At 49.0% G+C, this 25238-nt stretch overlaps 2 protein-coding genes across 2 annotated transcripts; one reads left to right on the top strand and one right to left on the bottom strand.

The window, feature by feature from the left end:
• Positions 1-2387: 2387 nt before the first annotated feature.
• On the top strand, positions 2388-4320 carry LOC144148663 (uncharacterized). The gene has a single exon (XM_077680180.1). The coding sequence runs from the start codon at positions 2528-2530 to the stop codon at positions 4127-4129; it is 1602 nt and encodes a 533-aa protein (XP_077536306.1). The 5' UTR covers positions 2388-2527; the 3' UTR covers positions 4130-4320.
• Positions 4321-7006: 2686 nt separating this feature from the next.
• LOC144148664 (uncharacterized) lies at positions 7007-22194 on the bottom strand. Its single transcript, XM_077680181.1, has 4 exons — positions 21751-22194; positions 18806-18905; positions 17646-17728; positions 7007-11748 (listed from the first exon to the last, which is right to left on the bottom strand). Exons 1-3 carry the CDS (start codon positions 21946-21948, stop codon positions 17682-17684), a joined length of 345 nt encoding a protein of 114 aa, XP_077536307.1. The 5' UTR covers positions 21949-22194; the 3' UTR covers positions 7007-11748; positions 17646-17681.
• Positions 22195-25238: the final 3044 nt, after the last annotated feature.

Consider the following 25238-nt stretch of genomic DNA (forward strand, 5'->3'; position numbering starts at 1 on the left):
CGATGTGCATACGTGAATGGGTAACAACAAACGTTTCGCACACAGGTTAGGGACATGACAAATTTAACCCCTTTCGGTCAGTTACTTCTTATTCTTAGCCTTGCAATAGTTTCAACGTTTGTTTCCAACCACACTAGAAAACAGTGGTTGGTTAAAGCATTGGAATCTTTTCCTCACAAGAATACACCAATTACTAACACCCCAAGCATTTCACCTTAAACAGGAGACTTTCACCAACTAATAACTGACACTGGCTTGCTATTTCCCCTTCCATTGCAGGAGGCTTGCCGTATGCAGCACCCGCCAGCAAGACAGAAAAAGTAATAAAGCCTGTTTCGACTGCCGTCACTGTGTTTCGGATTGTGTGCTGTCATCGAAGTGAAGATAACTGTTCATGGAAATGTACACCCAGTGGCAAAATAAGCTGGGCTTGCAAGTGTTTCCAAAAATGCCTCGCAGTTCCAAGCCTCACACCATGCACGTGCACCTTTTCATGCTTGCTAATGTGACATTTCCCTTGGTTTCGGTGGACAAACTTATTGTGTGCAGCGTGTGGTATTATGGGTTCCTTACGTTGGTCACTGCATGACGCAATGTTTCTCTTTCTAGTCTGCTTTTTATTTTTTAAATCCTTATGCATGCCTTCCCTGCTGTGCAGGCACAGAAACAACACTCTCCTGAGAGCTAAACAATAAAAATGTCGTACATGATCACAATCCTTCAGAGCAACTTGATCGCATTTAGCCAGCATGAACACTGCAATACGTCCACTGTCCCATAGAGAAAGTGAAAATGCTACGTGCAAGAAATGCGATGTCTCAAAAAACAGAATTCTCACGACAGCGGGTTATCTGTCCGACTATGGAAAAGCTAATTGTGCATGCTTTGTCTTCACCGGGCTGTGGGGAACTGCACAGTTGGCATGGAAATAAAGAAACTGGCAGCTGACATAAAATGCTGCAAGTAGTCGGCCATTCCACTGTAGCCACAAAAAAAGCACGGTTTCAAATACGCTGTCACGCACAGCGATGCCTTGATGCCAGGAGTGCACTGAGCGCAACACCTGAGCATGATGGCACACAAGAAGAGTAGGTGCATGCCAGCCGTGCAGAACCCCAATTTAAGGGGGGACGCGGCTTTCAACTCGCGGAAATCGACCAAAAAATCCATTTTTCGGAAATATTTTTATTAAATTCTACAACTATTCTTCTATATAAATACAAATTTTCTTGGCCGAAAACCATCTAGAAGTACCCTAAATCACTGTTTTCCTCATCGCGGGTAGCAAAAAGTTTCTTCGAAGTTGCGAAAAAAACGGCGTTTTTCAAGGCCGGCTCTCTCGGCAAGCACGCAACGGAGCGCGGCCATATTGGTCTCAATCGAAAGCGCGTTTTTCCAGCTCCAAATTCCCCCCCTTCACAGTCTCCTCCGAGCAAAAATAAAAGCATAAAAAGCAAAATCCCGAAGGCCGCGAGATGGGCCCCGATTGGCGGCGCGCGCCACGTGACCGCAGCGCGACGCGTGATTGGTCTCCGCGGCAGATGTGCTGTCTGCTAGGCGCGCGCTTCTATTCTCGGCTCGCTGTGGTGCAAAGTTTCGAATTGTTCGTCAGCACGCGCACCGCACTGTTTTGTAATGGATATTTCTAACCATGGGTCAGCGACGTATGAAGTACAAAACCTCCACCTCTTACGGCACTCGTAAGCGAAAATCGCCGACGGCGAGGAGGTCGACTGCTTCAAGCAGAGCTTCAAGCAGAGCTTCAAGTATTTCCGATGTGCAGCAGTCCGACACAGTTACGGATGCGGAGGCCATTACTTCGTGCGCAGCTACGACAGTCAGCGACGCCATTGAAGAGCCGCTCCCGAGCACTTCTTACGCGGTCGAAACTTCGCTTGCGAGCTCGAGAGGCGGTGATGATCTTTCTGCGCGGCGCTCCGCTTCTTCGAAAGCACCAAGTCGCATCGTGCATACGACGGATTCCAATGTCGGAACTTCGAGCGATGATGACTCTACGTCGTCCACGGGCACCTGGAGCAGTGGTGACCTTGCCGTGCGGCTCGCCGCTGCTGCGGAAGCATCAAGTCATCGCAGCGCGCTTATCTCGGGGTCGCATCTCGACACTTTGGGCGACGTCTCCGTGCCGTCTACGAGCAGCGGGCGCCGTGATGAACTTTCCGCGCCGCGCTTCGCGGCTCTAGAAGCGAGTCGTCGCAGCGCGCGTATCACGGCCCCTCATCTCGACACTTCAACTTCAGGTGATTTCTCCGTGCCGTCCACGAGCTTCGGCCGCCGTGATGAACTTTCCGAACGGTGCCCCGTGGCTCTGGAAGTAAGAGGTCGTCGCAGTGCGCGTACTTCGGGGTCCGATTTGGACACTTCGGGCGATGTTTCCGTGCCGTCCACGAGCACCGGGCGGACCATTCAGGCACACCTGCAGCCCCGTTTTGTGTCGTCAAAAGAAGCGCGGGAAGTCGCCGCGAAAGTACAAGCTAAGCTAAGTTCCACACCTGCGACCGCGCGGAAAATGGAACTTACAGGTGAGGGTGAAGCACTTGCTAGTGCAGAACCAGCGGACGAGTTTCTTGTTGTGCAAGTCACGGCCCTAAACTCTCTTCTGAGGAATGCTCTATGCCAGAAGTGCTCCCAACCAGGACTGTCAGTTCATCTTGGTACAAGGCATGGGTTGGCAGCACGAATGCTTTTGACATGTGTTTTCTGTGGTACCCTCGACAAGGAGTGGTCTTCACCGCGTATAGAAGGTCGCAGAATTTTTGACATCAACGTCAGAGCTATGCAAGCTGTAAAAAGCATAGGTAAAGGAGCAACAGCTCTGACAGACTTCTGGTCTGTAATGAACGTCTCTCATAGAGGCTTGCATCATAAAACTTTTCAGAAGCATCAGAAGCATTTCAGAAGCATTTCAGAAGAGTTTCGGCCCGCCAGTGAGGCAGCTGTTGATAACGTGTTTGCTGATGCTGCGGCAGCTGTGCGCGAGGTGTACCTTGAGATGGACCCTGCTTTCAACAACAACATTACGGTGGTCTACGATGGGACATGGCTTACACGTGGCCACACGTCCCACATCGGTGTCGGCACAGTCATAGAGTTTTATACAGGACTTGTCCTCGACTGTGCTGTCCTCTCGAACCGGTGCCATGGATGTACACTAGGCCCCAAAGAAGGCGATGAGAGCTACGACTCTTGGAAGGCGTCACACATCTGCCAGAAGAACACAGATGTAAAGTCTGGCAGAATGGAAGTAGAGGCTGCCCTAATTCTATTCAGACGCTCACTTGAAAAGCATGGCTTCCGCTACACAAACATTGTTTGTGACGGCGACTGCAGGACATACCTGGCACTGTGCCAAGATGAGACTTATGGATTTATCCGATTTACGAAGGAAGACTGTATTAATCACGTGAAAAAAAGAATGAATTCGGCGCTGCGTGGTGTGGTAGCAAAGGGAAAGAAGGGACAACCAGTTGGTGGTAGAGGCGGCCTGACCCAAGACCTGATAAAAAAATTGACCACCTACTATGGCATGGCCCTGCGTGAGCACGACACCGTAGAAAAAATGCAGAGGGCCGTAATGGCAACATTTTATCACGTTACTTCAACAGATGAACAACCGCGCCACGAACTTTGCCCACAAGGAGCTCAGAGTTGGTGCCAATACCGAGCTGCTGAAGCGCACGGGAAGCGTCCACCCCCACACAAGAACCAGCTCGCCAGGCATGTTACTGAGGCCTTGCTGCCTGTCTACCAACGCCTTTCCGAAGCGCAGCTCCTCAGCCGTTGCTTGGGAAAGAAGACACAAAACGCTGCTGAGAGTCTTCATTCGGTGATTTGGTCCCTGCTTCCAAAAGACGAAAATGCTTCGTTGATTGCAACAGAGACAGCGGTCAACGAGGCAGTCTGCAAATACAATTCTGGAACCCGCCGTGCTTATGCAGAGTCTTGTGCATCACAAGGTCTCCAGATTGGTCAGCATGCTCTTCGCAGAGGAGCTGAAAAGGATGCCTTGAGAAAAAGAAAGGCTGCAAAAGCACTCCAGCTTCGAGGCAAGGCACCCAAGAAGCCCCATGTGCAAAAGGACACAAAAGACTACAACCCTGGGGCCTTTTGATGGTTGAAATTTGTGTTGCAACTTTAGAAGCCATTTTCTCAAAACTGTTTTTTCCGCCACCTGAGCCGCTTGTCCCGGCGATTTCTTTGCAACCTCAAGGTCTATTTTGATTCCGTTTTTTTCAGAACATTCCTTGATAGACCGTTCAGGTCGTGACAGTTTTGGTTTTTTCAGTTTCCGTTTTGTGAATTTTTTATTCAAGTAGTCGTTCATAGTCTACATGCCTGATGTACATTCAACTCGTAAAAAATGAAAACTAAAAAACATTGTGTTGTAAATAAAAAAATCTAAAAGTGTCACAACCTCGTCCACTCTTTTGGGAATACAAAGCACTTTGAACAAGTTTTCTATCACGTTTTATAAGTTGCTGACGCTCGGTACAAGCGGGGTACAATTTTCAAAAAAGAAAATTTCATGAAAATGTTGACCGCTAGAATCAGTTCGTGCGCAACTGAGTCACTGAAATTCAACAAGTCACAGACAAGCATGTATGTAGACATTATTCCGGAAAAGAAAACCCAGCACGCGAGATCCGAGCAACGCAGCTGGCCAATAAAATATTGTAGTGAAGCAGAGCACTGAGGGTTTGTCCTGCATACATGAATTGGGCTCGAGTGGTTCTGACAGCAATATATGGTGGAATCGAACTCGGGGAAAGGAAGAAAACGAGATCATTGCCAGCGGTAACATCGACAACTGCATAGTCGGGCGTGAACGATCTGGAACACTACAGGAAAATCTCAAAGCTAATCAGAGTCACAGCTCGGGTTTTTCGGTTCAAACAACAAAGCAGCTAATTGGGACCTCTCATATACAATGAGCTCAATGAAGCTGCACAATGCTGGACACGTTGTAAGCAAAATGAGGGATTCTCAAAAGAAGTCACGTGTGTTCCCAACTGAACACAAATTGCCCCCAACTCAGCTTGAAGAATGTTCACTGATGATTGAGAGTACTGGCATTATAAGAGTTCAGGGAAGGCCACAACGTAGCCAACTTTGGTGTGGCTCAAAGCAAACAAGAATAACAAAAGCGTAAATGGGCATTTGAAAAGGTTTATGATAGAAACCATTTTGTGAACATGGTGCGGAAACACTACTTACAGGCATATGTCATGACTGCATGATTACATTAACAATAACCATGTGCTTCATTAGTAAAGAAACTTTTTCGAATAATGGTGCTGGTAGCTTACAGCTGCAAGTGAAATGACCACGAAAACAAGTCCCAAACGGAAACAGCATCTCGCATGAAGCACACGTCACGTAACCAGGCAGTGCCGAACGCGGAAAAAAAAAGCACAGCCTGGACACACATTGCAGTTGCTGCGCAAACCACACTTGCCACCACATCACGCGGCCACTAGAATAGGCGAACTAGCGGAGCACTAACGACGCTGGTTTGGGAACGCTGCAGTCCACGAGCGGCACCAAAGCACTGGGACCACCCTCACATTTCAAAACGCAGAAACACCGCCACACATCGCTACCAACTGCGCAGATATACACAGGGAAAGTTACTTAAAAGGTGCACAGGTGCACTCCTCGGATGCGATGTGTTTCTTGCAGTATCGGAGCTAGCGGCGCCGTAGCTTCACAGACACACATTCAACTCCCGGAGAACTGCGACGTACCACACACGGCTGCTTGCGAGAGCCGAACTTGGACACATCAAACGTAAATAACAGCACGGCGTACACACTGGATATGAAAACTTGACCTCTACACAAGCGCTGACCGCCACTGCGCGTTGCTTTCACTCACAGTGACCGTATGTCGAACGTTGTCGATGATCCAAGCGCGGAGACAGACCTTGACAGCTCGGAGCGCGCGAGAGCCGGGCCACGATGGATTGGACTTATCGGTCGTCTAGCGCTAGCGATGAGCACGACGAGCGTATCTCTACACAGTTGATAAAGAACGAAAACACGGCGAACCACTCTGCAGACGCTGGTACTGGGGCATTTCCTGCCTCGGCTCCACACAAAGCACGAACATTTGAAAAGACAAACGATAAACGCGTATCGCAGTACCAACTCAGGACCGGGGTGGTCTGTCACGACTTCTGCAAGTCGTTGTCGTTTTTGATATCACAATCAAGTTGTGCGACGTACACCGTCCCCGCAGCTCGCCGCCGCCATGTTGCCGAAGGCCGATGGGCGGAGCCAACTCCAGCCGGACGGCCCAGCCGGACAATTCGCTCGCCGAGCGAATTCGACCTCGGCGTCCAACTTGGCCCGACAGGGCCCCCCCGACAGAGCACGACAGGCCCAGCCGGACCATGTTGTGCTCTGTCGGACTCAAAAGAAAACGGGCTTTAATACGGTATTTCATACATAACAATTAGGTTAATTGTGGTTCCATTACTGATTAAAATGAGGGTGCAAACAAATGGCTATCAACAGAGCAGGAGGCACTGCTTGTGTGGTCTTCTCTGGCGTTTGCTCTGCTTTTCGTCAGTCATGGATGTTTTATTTGATGCTATGAGAACATCCTTTGATTATCCATGTTTGATTTCTTTCTCTTGCAGCATCTCCTGACTACAGTCATGGTGACCCTATACTGCCTGCAGTCACCTCTCGTCCAGCCACTCTAGTGGGGACTGATGTGTGCAGGCCACTTGTCACAACCTAATGTGTTCCCGTCCACGCCCGCACTGTAATCAGTGGCACACCTGTCCACCAGTGCATTCACACCGTGCATACATTTAAAGAAGGGTTAACAGTAACATGGCACTTGGCAGCCACAAGGACAGCAGCACATGCACTCAAAACCAAACTGTATATTAAAGGCCGGCGTCAAAATAAAACCAAACTAATCGATGGATCCATGCCAGGCTGACCTTTACAAGCCTTTCAGTGTGTACTGAAACGGCGGAATATAGGTCGACCCCCTTACCTTGTAGCCGAAAAATGTAAAAAAAAATAATTAGGTACCAACCACTGTTTTATTGAAACTATAACTTGTTTCGTCTCAGATTACTCATTTAAAACTGTATGAAGTATCGTCGGACGACTGCTTCTGGCCTGCTGTCGCCCACACAGCAGGTCGTCCTCGGTGCAGTCCAGGGAATTGCTTATGCAGCACTATTTAAACACTCAAAAGACCATGTCATCGTGAAGCGAGCGCAAAGCATGGGACACTCGTGTGCAGACCGGAGCGACAGCCAGTCTGTGCAGGCGGTCAGCAAACATCTTGGGCTATCCATTCCTAGAGACATCGCACGACACTAGCATACAAAATTTGCCCCTTTGTACAGCAGCACAGGTGCACAGAGCAGCGTCCATGAAACGAGGCCTTCCGAGCGTTGCATACTGAGAGCTGCCCCTTCAGCTAACGCCGCAGGCAACATTTGTTTTGGTGACACCGAACTGGCGCAAGGCGGACACGTCATTGGCCTTGGAAAACCTCCAACTTTTCTTTTAAATGCTGCTGCAAACTGGCACCAAGTGCCTAAACTCATTTTGCGCAAGAAGAAAATAGCACGCACACATTCACCGACAGCGAGAGAAGCAACAAAACAAAGATGGCGTCACGTCCGAGATTGATGGTGGTGGCGATGGTGCCTTTGGGGTTTGGATGGGCTCGATGGGCTGCCCGGTCAGTGACAACTGTCAGTGACTGCAATATAGGTCGAGGGGCGACTTTTCGGCAAATTTTTCTGTAAAAAATCTCTACCTATATTCCGCACTAAACGGTATTTTTCTATAATTCCTCACTGCTGCGCAACGGGCGGTATCGCAGCGATCTCGGTCTCGTTTGAAAGAGTGAACTACGGTCTTCAATTTCCCGCCACTGCGGTTCCTGCCCGCTCAGTCATAGAGTGGGAAACACGCGCCAAAAAAAGCAAAAATGCGCGTTCCTATTCGCCGGCGAGCGCACGTGACTAGACAGCGCGATGCGATTGGCCGAAGGCGGCACCTGTCGTCTGCTCCATGCCGTTGTCGGCGCAATCAGGCGCCATATTGCTCGGGCTCTGACTACGACGTTTGCAATGTGGAAGGCCAGAAGAAAATCCCGCACGAAGAACCCGTATGGCAAAAAGAGAAAGAAATCCAACCTCGAGAATCTCAGAGGCTGCTCCACACCAGCAAGGAGCGATGAAGGAGATAGCGACCGACCTTCCGTGGTTGGCGACAACGCGCTTGTCAACGTAGGCCCAGCGCCTCCACCGACCGCTCATAACGCCTCCGGCAGCGGCCGCATCCGTCTCGATACAGCAATGTTGCACCCGTTACAAGTGGCAGAGGTGCATCAAAACGCACAAGCTGCACGAGCTTTCTTCAACTGGAGCTACACAACGGAAGTGCAGCCTGTTGGGCGACCCTGACAACGCCGCAGCCACGCCGCTGGACGAAACAAGGTTCGTGATCGTCAGTTTGACCCAGCTGAACGAACTGATGCGCGCAGTGAAATGCAAGGTGTGCTCCGGTGATGTGGAAATCAGCAAAGAGGACAGGGAGTACGGCCTCGCCATAAAGCTAGTGCTCAAGTACGCGAACTGCGGTGACGTGTCGACGGCGTGGAGCTCGCCGCGCGTTGACGGCGAGAGCAAGGCGGAGCCGTTTGCCATCAATGTTTTGGGCGCGCGCGCCATGCAGTCGACTGGAAAGCAGCAAATGGTGTTCAACGACGTGTTTTCGTCGATGAACATTTCTTCACGCGGCCTGCACAACAAAATGTGGCAGAGCTACGTGAAGACTAAACTGACGCCCGCAGCTGTTCGCGCATCGCAGAAGGTGACTGCAGATTGCGCACGATCAGTTCGGCAACTGTACGCTGAGCTCGACCTTGCAAACCCGGGCAACATCACCGTGTCGTACGACGGCTCCTGGATGACGAGGGGACACTCGTCGCACATCGGAGTCGGCACGGTCATCGAGTTATTCACGGGGCTCGTGCTCGATTATGTCGTGCTCTCCAATTTTTGCGCCGGCTGTGAGGGCGCCCAAAGAGAGTGACCCTGCCTACGAAGAGTGGAAGGCGAAGCACCTCTGCCAGAGAAACACCACCAAAAAAGTTGGGGAAATGGAAGTGGAGACTGCCCTCATTCTCTTTCAGAGGTCGTGGGAGCGTCATAAGCTCAGGTACACCACAGTGGTTTCGGATGGTGACTGCCGCACCTACCTCGCTTTGAGGGATGCAGATGGTTATGGCTTCATTAAGATCCTCAAAGAGGAGTGCGTGAACCACGTGCAGAAGAGAATGGGCACTCAACTGCGCAACCTCCCAAAGCAGAGGCCAGCTGGCTCAGAGAGCCTCAGTGGTAGGGGACGGCTGACTGGTGACCTGATCTACAAACTGACCTCCTACTATGGCTGGGCTATCAAGTCCCACAAAGGGGACGTGCCAGCCATGCACAAGGCTGTGATGGCCACGTACTATCACGTGACATCCAATGATGCAGTGTCGAACCACAGCCTCTGCCCCACTGGTCCTGACTCGTGGTGCCGCCATAACGCTGCCAAGGCCAAAGGGGAGCCTGCCCCCAAGCACCGCTACAACCTGCCCCCCCCCACGTCTGCGAGGCCTTGCTTCCTGTGTATGAACGGCTGGCGGACCACAAGCTGCTTGAGCGGTGCCAGCGCGGCAAGACGCAAAACAGCAATGAGAGTCTTCACTCAGTGATATGGTCGCTGGCTCCCAAGGAGCGCCACGCATCGCTTCACAGTGTGGAAGCTGCGGTCGCAGAGGCTGTGATGCGATTCAATGCCGGAAGCCAGGTGGCATCATCAAAGATCCTGCAGGAGCTCAACATGACCGTTGGCACACTAAGCAGCACACGCATGGCCGAAAAGGACCGCTGGCGAACCAAGGACTCTTCCCGCAGGCGGACATCCGCAGAAAATGTGCAGCGGACCCTCAAAAAGAGGCCCCTGGGTGGTGCCAGCAGTCAAGATGACTATGCTGTGGGGGCCTACTAGTTGTTTCGTGCAAAAAAAGTACTCCACCTTCTACTGTTTGCATTAAACATAGCACAGCTACGTTTTTTGCCATTTTCTCAAAATGCCTATTTTTTAGGTATAGGAACTTCTCGAGAGGCATACCTCAGCACGTAGTGCAGCTAGAATGATAATTTTTCTTTCAGCAGGAAGCTGAATGTTTAAACCATGTGGTATGGGAAGCAGATTTTGCATTTTGTGTTTCAGTAATTGTTTAATTAGCATTATTTTTAATTGGTTAGCAGCAGTACTTCGAACCTAAAAGTAAGAATTGATGGAAACTTGTATGTGATTGTAAAACAAAAAAACTGCTTCCCATACAACCTTCTACACAACTTCTAGTATCTATTCATGCCTTGCTTGTAATTTTTTATTGATTAGTTTTTTTTTCCATTGTTCTCAAGAACAATCAAGAAAGATTTCTAATTGTCTCGAAAACTAAATGTGTTACATCAAAACTAATTGGATATTTGAAATCAGCTAAAAAATCTGAACAAGCCCATAAAGTTTCATGAAGATTGGTTGGAAAACAAAAAAAAAGTTTTAAAGACCAGTGTGCCCCCTTAACGTCGAGGTAATGCTAGGAGCTCGCTGCTACGGTCTCACGTGTGCACCGCCATGCCTGAGCGTGCGTGTCCTCATTGCCGGCATGCGCGTCATGCCAGTGTCAACCTATACCTTAGAAAAAATGACCGCTACTCCCACACCATGTTCTGCTTTCATGCAAGTTTGTCAACACAGAATACGCTCATCTCAATCAAAGAGCAAATACTGGATAGCCGCAGCAAAACATCGCAGTACCACCATCGCCCCAGACATGCAAGGAGCATCTGACAATGTCCCACCACACTATGCCATCTTGCAGGGACTCCAAGCAACCAACTGTGGGGCGAACCTTGCAAACGGAACAGCCACACAGGTTCCTTCAATCTGATCCCTTCCACACACCTGCGAAAGAAACGCCGCTAGGCTCCTTGACAGTGCTGTGAAAACTATGAAGTGGCAGGGCTGTGAAATCATCCTATAACTCTTTGGACGTCCCTGTGACTTCTTTTACGTTAGCCGTATGAACAACAAAGGAATTTGACAGCAACAGCATCAGTTTTTAAAACCCCTTCAGGTAGCCTTCACTACTACTAGAAAACCCCAGCACTTTACAACTGTTTGCTACACAAAAAGAAAGCTAGGACAGGCACAGTCAGCTTTCCACTGAAATGCCGGAAGATAAAATCAACCGAAAATGCACACCCCAGCCCGTGGCTTCCAGGCCACTGAAAGCAGACCAATTTTTAAAGGGTGCACCAAATTTCGCAAACACCCGCTTTCCTTCCCTTTTTCTCGCACCGTCCCTGCAACGAGTGTGTCCACAACCTGGTGTTTAGCCAGGGCCTTCTGGTATAGCGTTCCGGTACCTTAGCGACCAAGATGGCTCGGAGCAGCCCCACCTGACAGGTGGAAGAGACCTTTTCCCGGAAGCCCACTTGAAGACGCTGCTAAGCACGGACTCCTTGCAAGTGGCCAGCTGGTCCATCAGGCAGGAGGGCATCCACTGCCGAAGCGAAGGGCAGTCGGTCATGGTGGCTCCCTTGGCAGTTGGACAGGTCCACTTCTCCACCGCTCCTGCCGCAACGCTGACTCCATGGCATGGGGGTAGGAGCCTGACAGCACTGTGGTCTTCCTGGTTGATCAAGAATCCCCGCATTAGACTCCTCATAAGGCAAGCAGGCCGTGCACGGTGACTACAGACTCCTACTTCTACAGAGGACAACAAAAGAAAAGAACCGTATTCACCTACTACCGTAATGCACGCCCCCCACCACTGGCCTCTACAGACTGTGTAATTCTCTTTCCGTCACATAGTCATCCCACCACTAAATTTGCTGCTGCCAGAGTTGCCTGCTTCTGAAACCGTGTGATCGCAGCATATTGGAGCAAACCCTGTCTTCTCCTTTGTTTACTTTCGTGTTTTGTCAACAGCATCTGGCCACGTCAGGCTGTCTTGCTTGTTTTCACAGCGAAGCGAATTTGATAGGGACAGTGCTTTGCTCCGTCGTCACTAGACTAGAATAATCGTAAATATTCTCGATCTAGTTCGATTGTTCCAGAAATGGTTTCCAAAAAAGAAAAACGAAGGAAGCTCACCGTAACGCATCAGATTTGAAGGTAGCGAAGCTGTATGCAACTTTCACGACCATCACGAAGGCTTAAGTCCACTATTGCAGCCAGCCAATTTGCTTCTTCGCTGCCGCAACAACCTTTACTCCATTACTGTTGCTATAAGTGTTAGATTCTTTTTTGTTTTTTTGGAAGTGATAATCATTGGGCATCACCTTGAAGGGGCATACACTATGAAGTGTATTTCTCGTTCCGAGCAACTGTTGCTACGATTACGGCAAGCGCTGGAGATTTTTTTTTTTTTGGCCAACCTTTGGCAAGTCTGCTTGGTTTGACAAACGTGTGCTCGTGTCACTGGCCGGTTGCCGCGACGCAGGCACCCGAGTGCTCGACATTTTCTTGATTTTGTTAACTGCCGGGTGGCTGCTACGAGGCCCGCGATCATGCGTGTGCACTAGGCAATTTCTCAGTATTTTTAACTGCGGGCACGAAAAATTACAATTTGCTAAACAGCTTCGCTGCGAATAAATGCGCGCGGGGGAAATGCTCCTGTATTAGATTGACACGCACCTGTGCACGTCCTTTCGTTGACTGCTCCTTCACCGCTCGCCTATTCCTTGACTTCATAGTGGAGCACAAGTTCACTCTAATGAACTTTGTTCCTCCAAGAAACCTGCATCGTCCCTGGCTATGTGACAGAGTATGACAGCTGAGTGCCATCTTTTGTACGTTACACAAACTACCGTATTTTCGCGTGTAAACCCGCACCCCTACTTTCCATCGAGGAATACAAAAATATATATTTCCACGTATTGCCCGCATATTTTATACATAAGAGGATGGACCAAATCTCTACTACTCAAGCAACATTACACACTTGTTTATGCAAAAGAACTTAGCTAGTTGACTACGTAACTGGATGACTTTCCGCATACATTTTTTGCAGGTTGGTATTCTGTTGAGCTGTGTGTGCAAAACAAGCACTGCCAGTGGGATAACAGTAGCTTAGTCACTATTACTGCTGTAGGGGAATCCCGGCCTAACGCGCATTGCAGTGAAGCTGCACCAAAGGAAATACCTCACATATAATCCGCCGCTCTGCTTCACCCCTGAAATTTTCACATTGTTTGTGCGGGTTATACACGCGAAAATACGGTATTTGGGCTCGCAAGGGAAGAAGGTGTAGATGTGGTGGGAGGCACTTAGGGTGGAAAGATGCGTTCCATCCATTGTTTGGTTTTGCATTATGCAAAGTCGCTCGTCGGCATTGGTTAATGTGCAGGTTGGCCGTTCCAATGCCGCCTGTAACCTGCTGCCTTGCCATTAAGCAATATAAGCTGTACAGCTGCATTTAAAGGGGCCATGAAACCTAAATAGCGTCATAAAAAAGACCGCTTTGTCACAACACCAATAAAGCCGATTTCATTCCAAACTTCAAGCAAATATTCGATCTACTGAAGATCAAAAACTTGATAGGCAGTGGTGACTTTGCAGCCCCTTTCCGGCTAATGTCTTATAACGTCACAGAATCTTGTTTGTGGAATTCATGGCCGCTCACCTTAGCCACCGCCAATAAACATAACAGGGTGATTCTGCTCAATTGCATCTGCATACTTTGTGGGGATCCCCTTGATCCCCTTTCCTCCTCCCGCAAGCACGATGTTCGAACGAGCGCGCTTTCCCGCACACGTGACGTCACCTCGCGGGCCGACACGCCGGCCGGCACCGACTGTCCTGCCGCCGCTGTCGCTCCTCTTCACCCGGGAACCTGCCTCCTCTCCCCCGCTCCTTATAAGCACGACGCACGCGCTTCGCGCGTTCTCTCTTGCTCTCTGGCTCTTGCCCTATGGATAAGGAAGATGGGAAATGGAGGAGATAGGAGCCGGATAACCGGGGCGTTCCTTGTCCCAGGTTGGCTCGTCTCCTCCCCGCCGCGCCGTCCGGCCGGGGGCTGTTTTGGCGCTGATCGGACGCGCAGGGTAGGCCTCTTCCTACCTTGCGAGCGGCCCACGTGCAACCTTGGCCATGGTCGCCTGTTTGGGCGACGCCGTAGGACGCGCGTCGGTACAGTGTAGTTCTTAACCCCGTCTTGGCGTTATTATGCACTATACGACTCGGCCAATAAACCCCCTGGCTCGTCCCGGCCCTTTGGAGCCTGTCGTCACCTGTGTCGGTGAGTCGAACCCGTCGCGGTGTCTCCCTCTTGGACACCGCGAACCTCTCTGGGGCATTTTGGATGGGTTATTTCCGGGCTTGGGGAAACACCCTGAACCCCACTTAGCCTGCAAGGGACCATCCTGCCCACAACTTCTGCGCAACTGTACCACTTTACACACCATTGTATTATTTTGTTCACACATTAATAATTGTGTTTTAGTGCTGCCCCACATTACGCCATTCGAGTGAGAAGTTTGAAAGTTTTTCAATATTTCTTGCTTTTTTTATAGTTTAAAAACAGCCTTTCCTGGCTGGAATGGAGCTGCGTGAGTTACCATAAGCTATTTTTTTCGAAGTGAAGAAAGTTGCGCTTCGTCTTTATGGAAGCTTTAAATGAAACGACGACAAAAAGCAAGGCATTAACTTAAAACATGGCCTCAGCCAACCCCAAGATACAGTTCTCTGCAGGCAATCCCTGCAGCTATTGCAGAGCAGCCCTTGTGAAGGAAGGGGAGGAAGTATGGTTGCAGGGCCCATTGAGTGCAGCAGGAGAGCCCCTGCCAAGAAAGCGCAAAGCTGCAACAGCTGCGTTTTTAGAGGGGGATGGATAGTGGATGTAGGTGTCCAATTATGTGTTCAGCTAACTTCGCTGCTTTTTGAGCAATCAACTTGCAACTTCGGGGGTATGCATCATAAATATCCAGTAACCGTGTGCAAAATGTCGTACAGAAATAGAGTTTTCTAGCTTTTTTTCTCAGCTCAAGGAACATTTTCAGGAATGCTTTTACAGGCACAGGGCTCGAACATTTACTATACGTGTTAAATGCACCAGGCTTTCTTCTGTATCAGAATAATAATGGTGGCCATAACCGTTGACTTTTAAAAAATACATACATACCACAAACATAAATTTTGTTCATTTTCAAGAGAAAAATGTGTGAATAAAATATGAAATTGTTGTGAGAACATGCTTATTTTAGATCAGGATGTGTATATAGCACTGATAAAGAACTGACAAGAAAATGTTTTCGGAAAGTTAAATAGTTGAAGAGAAAATGTTCCTTTTCTAAGCGAAATGGTGTTTCGAGAAATCGGACTTCGAAGTTTTCGTTTCATTTTTCAAATTGTTGCTTCTTACGTGGATTCCAAGAAAAGCGTGGCGATGCTACTAGCATAGAGGATTGAAGCTTAAAAAATTGCTGTAAGAGTTCGAAAAATAAACCAATTATATGCACTTGACGTAAACAAACGTTCCGCAATGCATGCGCAATGCTATGCCAACTAATGCAGCGCCATTGTGGCATATACTGAACATAAGAAAAATTCAAGCAACTATGCGCTATATTTGTAAGTAATTATAAAAATAAACGATGCCACGCGTTTTTAAAGAAAAATTAACACGTAAATACCACTGCGCGTCATGGGGACACGTATGGCGACATTTTCTGTGCCACGCATCAGAGGATGCCATTTCATCGGGACATTCTCAAAGAATGTTAGCATATTTTGCACTATAATAAAAAAAAATCCATTTATTGGTCGTTTTTTTTCCTCCATCTCCCTTCTAACAATGGAGCTGTTTAGGCCTAGCATTTCCCGCCTATCGCACCAAAAAACCTCAAAGCCTCAAGACAACAAAAATGTGGTTAGGGACATCCCAAGAATCGAACCCGGGACCTTTATGCTGCGAATTCAGCAACCTAACCACTGGGCCACCCCAGAGGCACGAGGGATACAGGGTTAAGCAGCAACGGGGAACAATAACATGTGCAGCCAATTGGAAAGGCGAAAAAAAAAAAAAAAAACCGCTTCCCGTGGTCGCAATCGAACCTGCGTTTCTCCCGTTGAGAAACCGGCATCCATCCGGCTGAGCTATCATTGCGTTCCAGGCACACAGCATTTCGTTTGGGTTCGTAGCGTGGGTGTTGGCTTTGGACTCAGCCGTGAGACCTAGTGCATGCTAATGCAGTCCACTTTGGGAGAGATGCGGAAGCCCGCAGACAAAACGGTCCGGGCCTGCCAGTCTTGGCTGGAGAACTTTCACCGGAAAGTTCAGACATAAACGTCTGGCGCAACAACCGGTCTCCGACAAAGGGAAAGGGGCCACCGGCTCTGCTGTTTCTCCAGCCTCGCACCACTAGTACAAGATGCGCCAATTTCTTGTGGACACACATCAAAGCTGCTTTCTGCCTTGAGAAACCACTGTCTAATATTGCACAGGAAAGCCCACCAGACAATCTCCCAGCCCTTCGCACTGCTGGCATAAACAGGGGGGGAGCAGTTAGTGCCACCAGAGAAACATACCTGGCGTAACTGTGCCCTAACAACGACAACCATTGGAGAGGAGGGAACAGGTATGGGGTTACATCACTGCACCGAAGGTTCGTACAGGCTTCAAAAGCAAAAATTCAAGGGTTTTCAAGGACGTTCAAGGACCAGAAAACACATTTTCAAGGTCTCAATCTAATGTTTTATCTGAGATTATTTATAACTTTTTCAACACAATGCAAAAGTTTTTTTTATTACACAATACCTAAGCACATTAGCGCACACTTAGGCGGTAACAGGTTCATGAATGCTCCCCCCCCCTTTTTTTATTTCATGATTGGTGTTTTTCTTTTTTCTTGCTGTTTTGCTCAGGCTGTCTTATTTCAAAACTTAGTTAATCCTGCCTGCATCTCTTGCTTTGTCAGCAAGGGTATCAGATGAAATTAAATCGACGAGTGTTGCTGCGAGGCAGGACAAACTATGTACACGTCTGACATTTGCACGTAAAAGCAAACGGAGATGGAGCATATGAGGCACAGCAAACATGCAATGAGTGGGCGTCCACAGACTAGATGGAAGATGCAAGTTAGAGAACACAAGCCCGCTTTCACTGGATTGTATCCTGACATGGATTGGATTGAGAAGTGCCTGCTCGCAATGTTGCCTCGCAATGAAAATTCACCAAACTGGTTGCAGTTTCACGCAATACTCTGAAATTTGATTGTTGCAATGTTTCTTTACATTTGTTAACACCTAAAATCCACGACAAAACACTTTAAATTCTCGCGAAAATACAGGGCCATTGATTCTCTCCAGGAAAATTAAGCGTTTTCAAGGACGATTTAAAAATTCCAGGACTTTCAAGGCCTTGAAATAGGCACTTCTAAATTCAAGGGTTTTCAAGGACCTGTGCGAACCCTGTGCACCAACAAGTGTTCGATATGACGGAGAGGTTCCTGTTTTGACACACTCACTTTGTGATGAGCAGACACCACTACTGACCTCAGCACCTTTTACGAAAAATGGACCTCTTACCTCTACATGAAGCACGTGCACCTTAACACAGAAGCCTCAAGGACCATGCTCCACATGAAGGCAGGCAGCTCTTGAGAGGCCACCTGCATTCAACAAACATATTGAAGTGTGTCCCAAACTGCGCCCCCCCCTCCCCTCCCCCCTGACACCTGTGCTAACAGAACCAGAGTTACTCGATATACCGTATTTCCATGCATATAACCTGCACCAAAAATGTGAAAATTTCAGTGGCAAAGTAGGGGTGGGGATAATACGCGGGAGATTTTTCCTTCAGTGCAGCTTCACAGCAATGCTCGCTGTGCCGCGAAGCGCCTACACAGTAACACTGACGAAGCCTTCTATGGCAGCGATTGCGCGAAATATACAAGGACAAGAAAGAAAAAACAAGGAAGAGCACACTCTAACAACTGAATTTTATAACTCAATTGTCACTTTCACCTTGCAGTCAGTGTGTTCTACTTGCTAAATGTACGCTTCTTGTGTCTACATAGTACGTGACGTGTTGCTAGAGCAGTACCTTTGGTGCAGCCTTTCCTGTATGAAATGTGCGGGCAATACGCGAGGATTTTTTTTTCTTTTCCAGCAGGCTGAAAGTGGGGGTGCGGCGGGTAATACGCACGGGTGGGTTATATGTACGAAAATACGGTATACCAGTTGTGAAACCTCCCTTGGCCCCATGTATGAAAAACTGGTGTGCAGTCAGCCCTTTGCACCAGGGGCAAGCACGGGCCACGTTGACTATCCTGTCATCTGTCGACAGAAGATTGAAGTAGTACTCAAACACTTGCAGCCGCTGCCGTAAGTCGTGAAAAGAAAAGCCACAAAACCTAAGGAATCAATCCCCAATTTATTGTTTCCTCATTTAAAAAGCCAGCATTCATTATTCGAGTCCTTCTGGTAAGTAAATGTTTAGCGAAGTCCAACTGTTGCCCACATGCTGTGCCAGTACTCTTGCCCTCAGCTTCAACACAGCAGGGGTGCTTGCAAAACCCAGATTCAAAAGCAGAGTTTCACAAACGGTGAACATTGAAGTTCTCTGGTCTGATCAGCATGCATCTCCAAGGGGACCTCAGCGCCACCCTTAGTTGAGGCACCAGCACAGCACTACTGCTTTCAACCAGCACTCGCTGGGGATTCCCAGACTCGCAGTTCCAACTCACCACCCGTCTCACTGCTACGGAATGTCCTGGGGCTGTAGAACCTGCCTTTGGCGGGTAACTGCTCGTGTGAGGACGCCATCACCGGATCGGCTGGAAGGCTCTGCACAGCAAACACAAGCAGCTGTCAACGCCAAGCACTTCGCAAAGGTATCGCATCCACTGGCAGCATGAAGAAGTGATGGCAGGACCTGCATCACAACGCACCAGCAAAGCAGGCCCTCGTTCGCATTGCAGATGTACGCGCACAGAGCTGCCCCGGAAGCGCCTTGTTTGAAACTGCATCTGGTGTGACACCAGCTCTAAGACTGGGTGTTCACTCCAGCATAGATGCCAAGCAACCTGTCTGCCCTATGAGCATTTTAGCATTCAAGGGAAGCTAGAGCTCTTTCCCCCAATTCCAGATTCTACATTCACTGTGCTCTGGCCTCACGCAACTCCACATCTACAAGCCGCGAATTGCAGGATTTCACATTTTTGGGGGTTTAAAACACCAAACCTACACATGGGATATGAGAAGCATTGTAGTGGAGGGCTCCGGACTAATTTTGACCCCCTGGAGATCTTTAACGTGCGCCGAAGTCTCAATAAGCCGGCACTTTTGCTTTTCACCCGATCCTGAAAAGCGGCCGCCGCAGCCAGGATTCGAACCTGCATCCTTGGGCTCAGCAGCACAACGCCATAGCCACCACTACGAGCCGTTCAGTGAAGTGCTCGATTGATGCAGGGCTACAGAAGGGCAACGTGGAGCCCAAGTTTAATCAGGAAAGGACATCGATGAGAAAATTTCATTGGGCCATCTGACAATGCTGACGCTACAATTAAGCTCCGAATGCCCCGTGGGCGGACAGGCCGTTTCATCAACTGGTTTGTGGAAATATTGCATGCTTTTACTTTCCTACGAACAAGTGGCAGTGAAAAAACAAGCATCATTGGATAATATATCTTGGAGATCTTTTGGACAGGACCCGCCGCGGTGGCTTCGTAGCTACGGCATTGCGCTGCTGAGCACGAGGTCGCGGGTTCAATTCCCGGCTGCTTTTCTGCTGGAGGCAAAAAGCAAAAATCGTCTGTGTGTACGATATTTCGGCATAAGTTAAAGATTCCCAGGTGGTCAAAATTAATTCGGAGCCCTATACTACGGCGCGCCTTCCCGCCTGCGCTGCGTCGGTGCGTTAAGCCCTACAATCAATCTTTTGAACAGGTACGTGGCATGCGTCTCCATCCGACGTTGGCTTGTCTAATTTAGCTTCTTTGCTTGTTCCCGGGTAACTTGGACCACAGAATGTCCTCACCAACCGTTAAACGACACCCACAACACCTGCAAGTGTCACCGCAGGTGACGCACCCAAACTGACGAGGATGGGACGAAGGAACCTTTCCTATCGAATGTTTGCCACTAAAAAATGTGCATAAACTAGTTGGACAAACGCAGAACAAGAACGACGCATTCTGGCCTTCAACCCAACACGAGATTAGGCAATGTTCAGCACAACCTTCGGCATTTCCTTCAGCACTTGGCCAGCAATTCCAGCCTGTCGTGGCAACACCAGAAGGCAGTGAAAGATGTGAAAGCTATTAAGGGGTAACCGCATGCAGCGACAGCGACATGGGAAATGCAACAAAATGGTTACAGCAAACAGATAGTACGGGCGGCAGCGACGAGTTAGAAAAATTAATAAACTGCGGCAAATTACCTTCGTCAGTATCACTCGCTTGTGGGCTGCTTCTGGCCTGCCAAACGGGAGTGACGTGACCACCTGTCGCTGTCGTCGCCCCCGACGGCCAATGTATAAATTTTTTTGGTCATCACTGTCATTTCCACTACTTGTTTTCTGTACCTCTCGAGTTACATTTCTCGCGTCGGTCGTCATTGCTTGTGGTTACGCCGTTACAAGACAAATAGCGGACATTTGGACATTCTTCACAAACAACAATTCCGCGCAGGCATGTTTTTGCATTCTCATGAGAACACAACGATTTCACTGGAAGTGGGTTGTTTCACCACACTGTCAACCAGCTAACACGTCAACCACAGAGCCACCAAAAGAGGTTAAAAAAACCGTAAATTTTGCCTCGGTAGCACCTGTCGACTCTCTTCGTTTATCCTGTCCCAAGCAAACTTTTACAAACCAGTGAGAACATACTCACCTGCTTGTGAAAACATTCCCGACACCTTCGTGCTGATCAGCTCAAACAGCACTGAATCTCGTCCCAAGTAGTTCCTTCTGACCCTCCTTTATTACAGAGGATTGAGCCCACCAACCTCCCTCCCCCAAATTCTAACAATGTCTACGCAAAACATAGTGAACATATCTTAGACTGTCCCTAAGCACCACGGAATTTTTTTTTGCGGTTTCTTAAATCCAGCGTCACACAGGATTCTGCCCGTTTTATGCACATGGCGTACGCTTCGGGAACCAGACAAGTCACACTTGCGTTTGCTATCAGCAAAAACATTACAAGGGCACGGCCGCCGGCAGCGTCGAAAACCATTCAAAGACACACTCTGACTGATTGTAGTGTTTAACGCGCCCACGCAACGCAGGCGGTGAGGCGCTCCGTAGTGAAGGGCTCCGGATTAATTTCGACCTCCTGCAGGGGGTTTTTAACGTGCGCCGAAATCTCGGACACGCGGGCGTTTTTGCTTTTCGCCTCCATCAGAAAAGCGGGAATCGAACCCGCCACCTCGTGCTCAGCAGCACTACGCCTTAGCCACTGAGCCGCCGCGGCGGGTTTAAAGACGCACTTTACCGACAAGCTAGTTTTAAAGCTGCAAGCTACCGAGCCTACCTTCCACAACCCCGACCCCACCCGTTGTTACGAGGAGGGATTAAACAGTCCGGTAACGCCTTCAGCGTAAGCACTCCAGAATGGGCCATTCGAGCGGATTTTACTCCCGCAGGCGCAATATCTCTCCGGTTTACTAGACAACCCTACATACTCACCCATTGTTTGTTGTCATCCGACGTCCCTGGGCCGCGACAACACGTGGTGACCGCATTCGCCGCGCTCACCAGCCTCGACACGGGTGTTCTCCGTGGCGCCGTCCACGAACACGTCACACACAACGCCAGCTCCAACCACCCGAACAAATCTGCACGACGACCGTTCGACAACGGTGGCTCCGCGCGGCTTGACAGCATGAATCTCCGGTCTCCGGGCGCCAACCTGCACCGCCGCGTCCGTCGTTGCGCACACGTCCGTGAAACTACGGAGTTGTGTCCGCCAGGCGCGAAGTGTTACGACTGGGAGAAGACAGAGTCACAAATGTTTCCCGAGGAGACAGCTACAAGAATGCATCGCTTTGAATCTCAGCAGCAGTTCAACAGTCACTGTTTTCAAAACAAAGCCACACAGAAAGCACACTCCACGCGTCGCCAACGTGCGCCGCGGCCCCAACTTCGCCGTCTCGGAGAGAGGTTTTTCGCACCTCTCACGTGACCCAACCTCCTTGCTCTCACCTCACTGCCCTCTGCGCATGCGCCCCGTTGCTATAGCAACGCAGACGCGTCGTTTGCTTTCAGTGCGAGGCGGCGCCAAATTCAAATTCAAATGGAGGGCGCAGTGGTGTCTACGTCGAAACGCGCCGTCGGAAGCAAGAAGCGTCGTCGCCACATATACGATCACGATAAATAGACGCGACCGTAAAGTGCGAGGCATTCAGCGTATTTGGCTTAGGCTAGCAATGAACAGCTGATCTGACAAGTTGTGTCAAATTTCGACAGGCGCTGGCTATGGCTAGGCTAATCGGCACTAGCAGGAGCGTTTAAGACTGGGCATTGATTTAAAAATTAATTCGATTAATCGACAGGCAATAATCAATTAATTGATTGGTTCATCGGTTGGTGCCAAAATCTACATTTCGTGTTCGAAGTCCTTTTTTTTTTTTTTTTTCTTTTTTTGCTATGGGAACTTCCACGTGGAAAAGCCAAAATCACATACCTTCTTGTCCGGATGGGGCATTAAACAGACCCTCAAGTAGTAGATGTGGCTGGCATACTGTGGCTGGAACGCATGCTTAGTGTAGCTATCTCTCAAAGAAGCGAACCCGGAGCCTCTCGTCGTTGCAACTTCATACGTGCGGTTTTAATTATGGCATTATACGAGCGGGCTGTTATGACTAGGCGGCAGCGTGAGAAAACCTAACGAAGAATTTTGGGGAGCCAGATTTCTAGTTTAATGCGCTCACGTGAGTGTAACTGATTAGCTGGCAAAACTATATCACGATTAAGGCATTAATGATTAATCGGCAGGGTAATCTATCAATCGCCCACCTCTCGCTTTAATCACAATGGTCGCTTGATACTATCGGCATCCTGGCTGTCCCCCCTATCCTGTAAGTGTGTGCTTCGGAAACCGACTCCACTATGTAAGCACGATACTGTCAATTGCGAGGGATGTATGCTTTGTTTTGCTTGTCCTGTTTTTTGGGGCGAAGCTCCTCTTGCTCGGGCCCTGTCCCGGCCGTACACGGCACATTGTACTAGGCACACCAATGATGATTGCGGCAGGATCCCCCTAGAGATTGGCCAACCAAAGATTGGCCGAAGAGGTCAAAACGTTCAACGCGTTCGTTGCTATCCAACAAGGAGGAGAGCAAGAAGAGGTTGTCGTTCGTCGCATGCGAGCTGAAGACACGGGCCTCTGGAAAAAATGAGAAAGTTGGGGTGGGTATCTTCTTTCCGGCATTGAATTGGTCTTTTTCATTGCGTCTACCAGATTATACTCCCATATTTTATGCAGAATTTCTGACTATTCTTCTTGCCGTTCTGAAACTCGATTCGGCGCAATCTTCAGTGATGATACTTACGGATTCCCTCTCCGTGTGCATATGGTCCTTTCTTCAGAAACTATCAGTCCCATGCTTAAAACTTTTTACTCCTTCGTTCCCACGTATGTGCGGGCAATTAGGCTTGTCTGGCTGCCTGGCCACTGTGGATTAGCCCTTAATGAAGCCGCGGATACGTTAGCGAAAATGGCATTGTCTTTACCTATTGTGGAGGTGCTTCTCCCGTTTGCTTGCGTGTTGCTAGCCCGTTATCGACAATACCTGTTGGCCCAGGACGTGTCTGATCACGGGCTGCACACCTCTCCGGAACTCGAACACCTCAGGTTTCGTTGGAAAAGAAGCCTCTGCCAAACTCGCTCGTGCGAAGTTTCGCTGACTTCGTTTCGCTGTGGTGTTCCCCCACTTAACAGGTATCTATACCGGGCAGATCTAACAACCTCACCCTTGTGCCACTTCTGCCATGAAATTGAATCGGATGAGCATTTCTTCCTTTTCTGCCGCCGATTCTCGCATCACCGGAGAAGGCTGCTGGAGGCTCCCCTGCGGCGTCTTGGAATGCCACTAACCTTGCCAGTGCTTTTGTCTTTTGGAAGCACGCAGCTAGGCCACTGCCATGGGGATGTCTGTCAAGCCATTCATTCCTTCATTTCTGAGACGGCTCGTCTGCCTAGTTAAAATGATTCTGATCAGGCTCTTTCGCTCCTCTTTCTTGTTCTATTTCTGTCTTCAACCTATATACTAAATTCTTTCTTCGACTGCACCTTTTTGCCTATCTGGTTTTTCAATAATAATAATAATAATAATAATAACTCTTCTTGGCCAATCCCCCTGAGTGGGTATGCGCCACTTTATGGGCCACCACCACCACCACCACGGGGGTGCGCGACACAAGACGCTCTGCAGAAGGCGACGGCCAAGGTGGCTAAAATGTCACAGATCGAATTCGCCAACTTACCCATGGAGATTCTCATTGTCCCAAACAAGCCCTACATAATCACCACAAACATCGACGTCGTCGACGGGCTTGTCAACGGAGAGGTGGAAAGCTTGACGTGTCGAGTCTTTATCTGATGTGTGGGCGAATATTTCACGGTTTTACCGATAAGAATTTTAGCTTCGCCCCTCTCATCCTCATTCACTTCGTAGAGATGGCGGGGTTCTTTTTATGTGTGGTCAGTGTCATGGAGTTACTAAAGTGGACAATACACACGGCCATGGCTGTTCCGGTTTAGTGTAATTAGTGAATCAACAGAAGCAGCTTCCTGTTGCGATTCATTTGAATGCACTGGGTACCCCACATATATGTTCAACAAAATTAGCCTCATTTAATCACAACGCTCCCCCTTCTGAGAAACTGGCGTAGAGGCCGTTCTCGTAGGTTGAACAAGCGGACTTTCAGTGTAGGCGATGTTGTGGTGTCACCAAAGGAGGTCTTCATGCCCTTGGAAACATTGTGGATTAGCGTTTTGGTGAGAGAGTTAGTATAAGCATCTGTGTAGTGTAGTTGCTTAAAAAATAGTGCATTGCCTCCATCTTTTTTTAATTTGTGTATGTTATGTTGCATTTTTGGTATGGGTCTGGATTCACACGAGACTGTCTTAGCGGAGTGAGGTATTTTGGGGGATTTCTTGTTTGCTGTGAGCA

Source organism: Haemaphysalis longicornis, unplaced genomic scaffold (genome assembly GCF_048455015.1).
Source record: "Haemaphysalis longicornis isolate Haplotype H1 unplaced genomic scaffold, Haemaphysalis longicornis Haplotype H1 scaffold_8, whole genome shotgun sequence".
In the NCBI taxonomy this organism is placed as follows: domain Eukaryota; kingdom Metazoa; phylum Arthropoda; class Arachnida; order Ixodida; family Ixodidae; genus Haemaphysalis; species Haemaphysalis longicornis.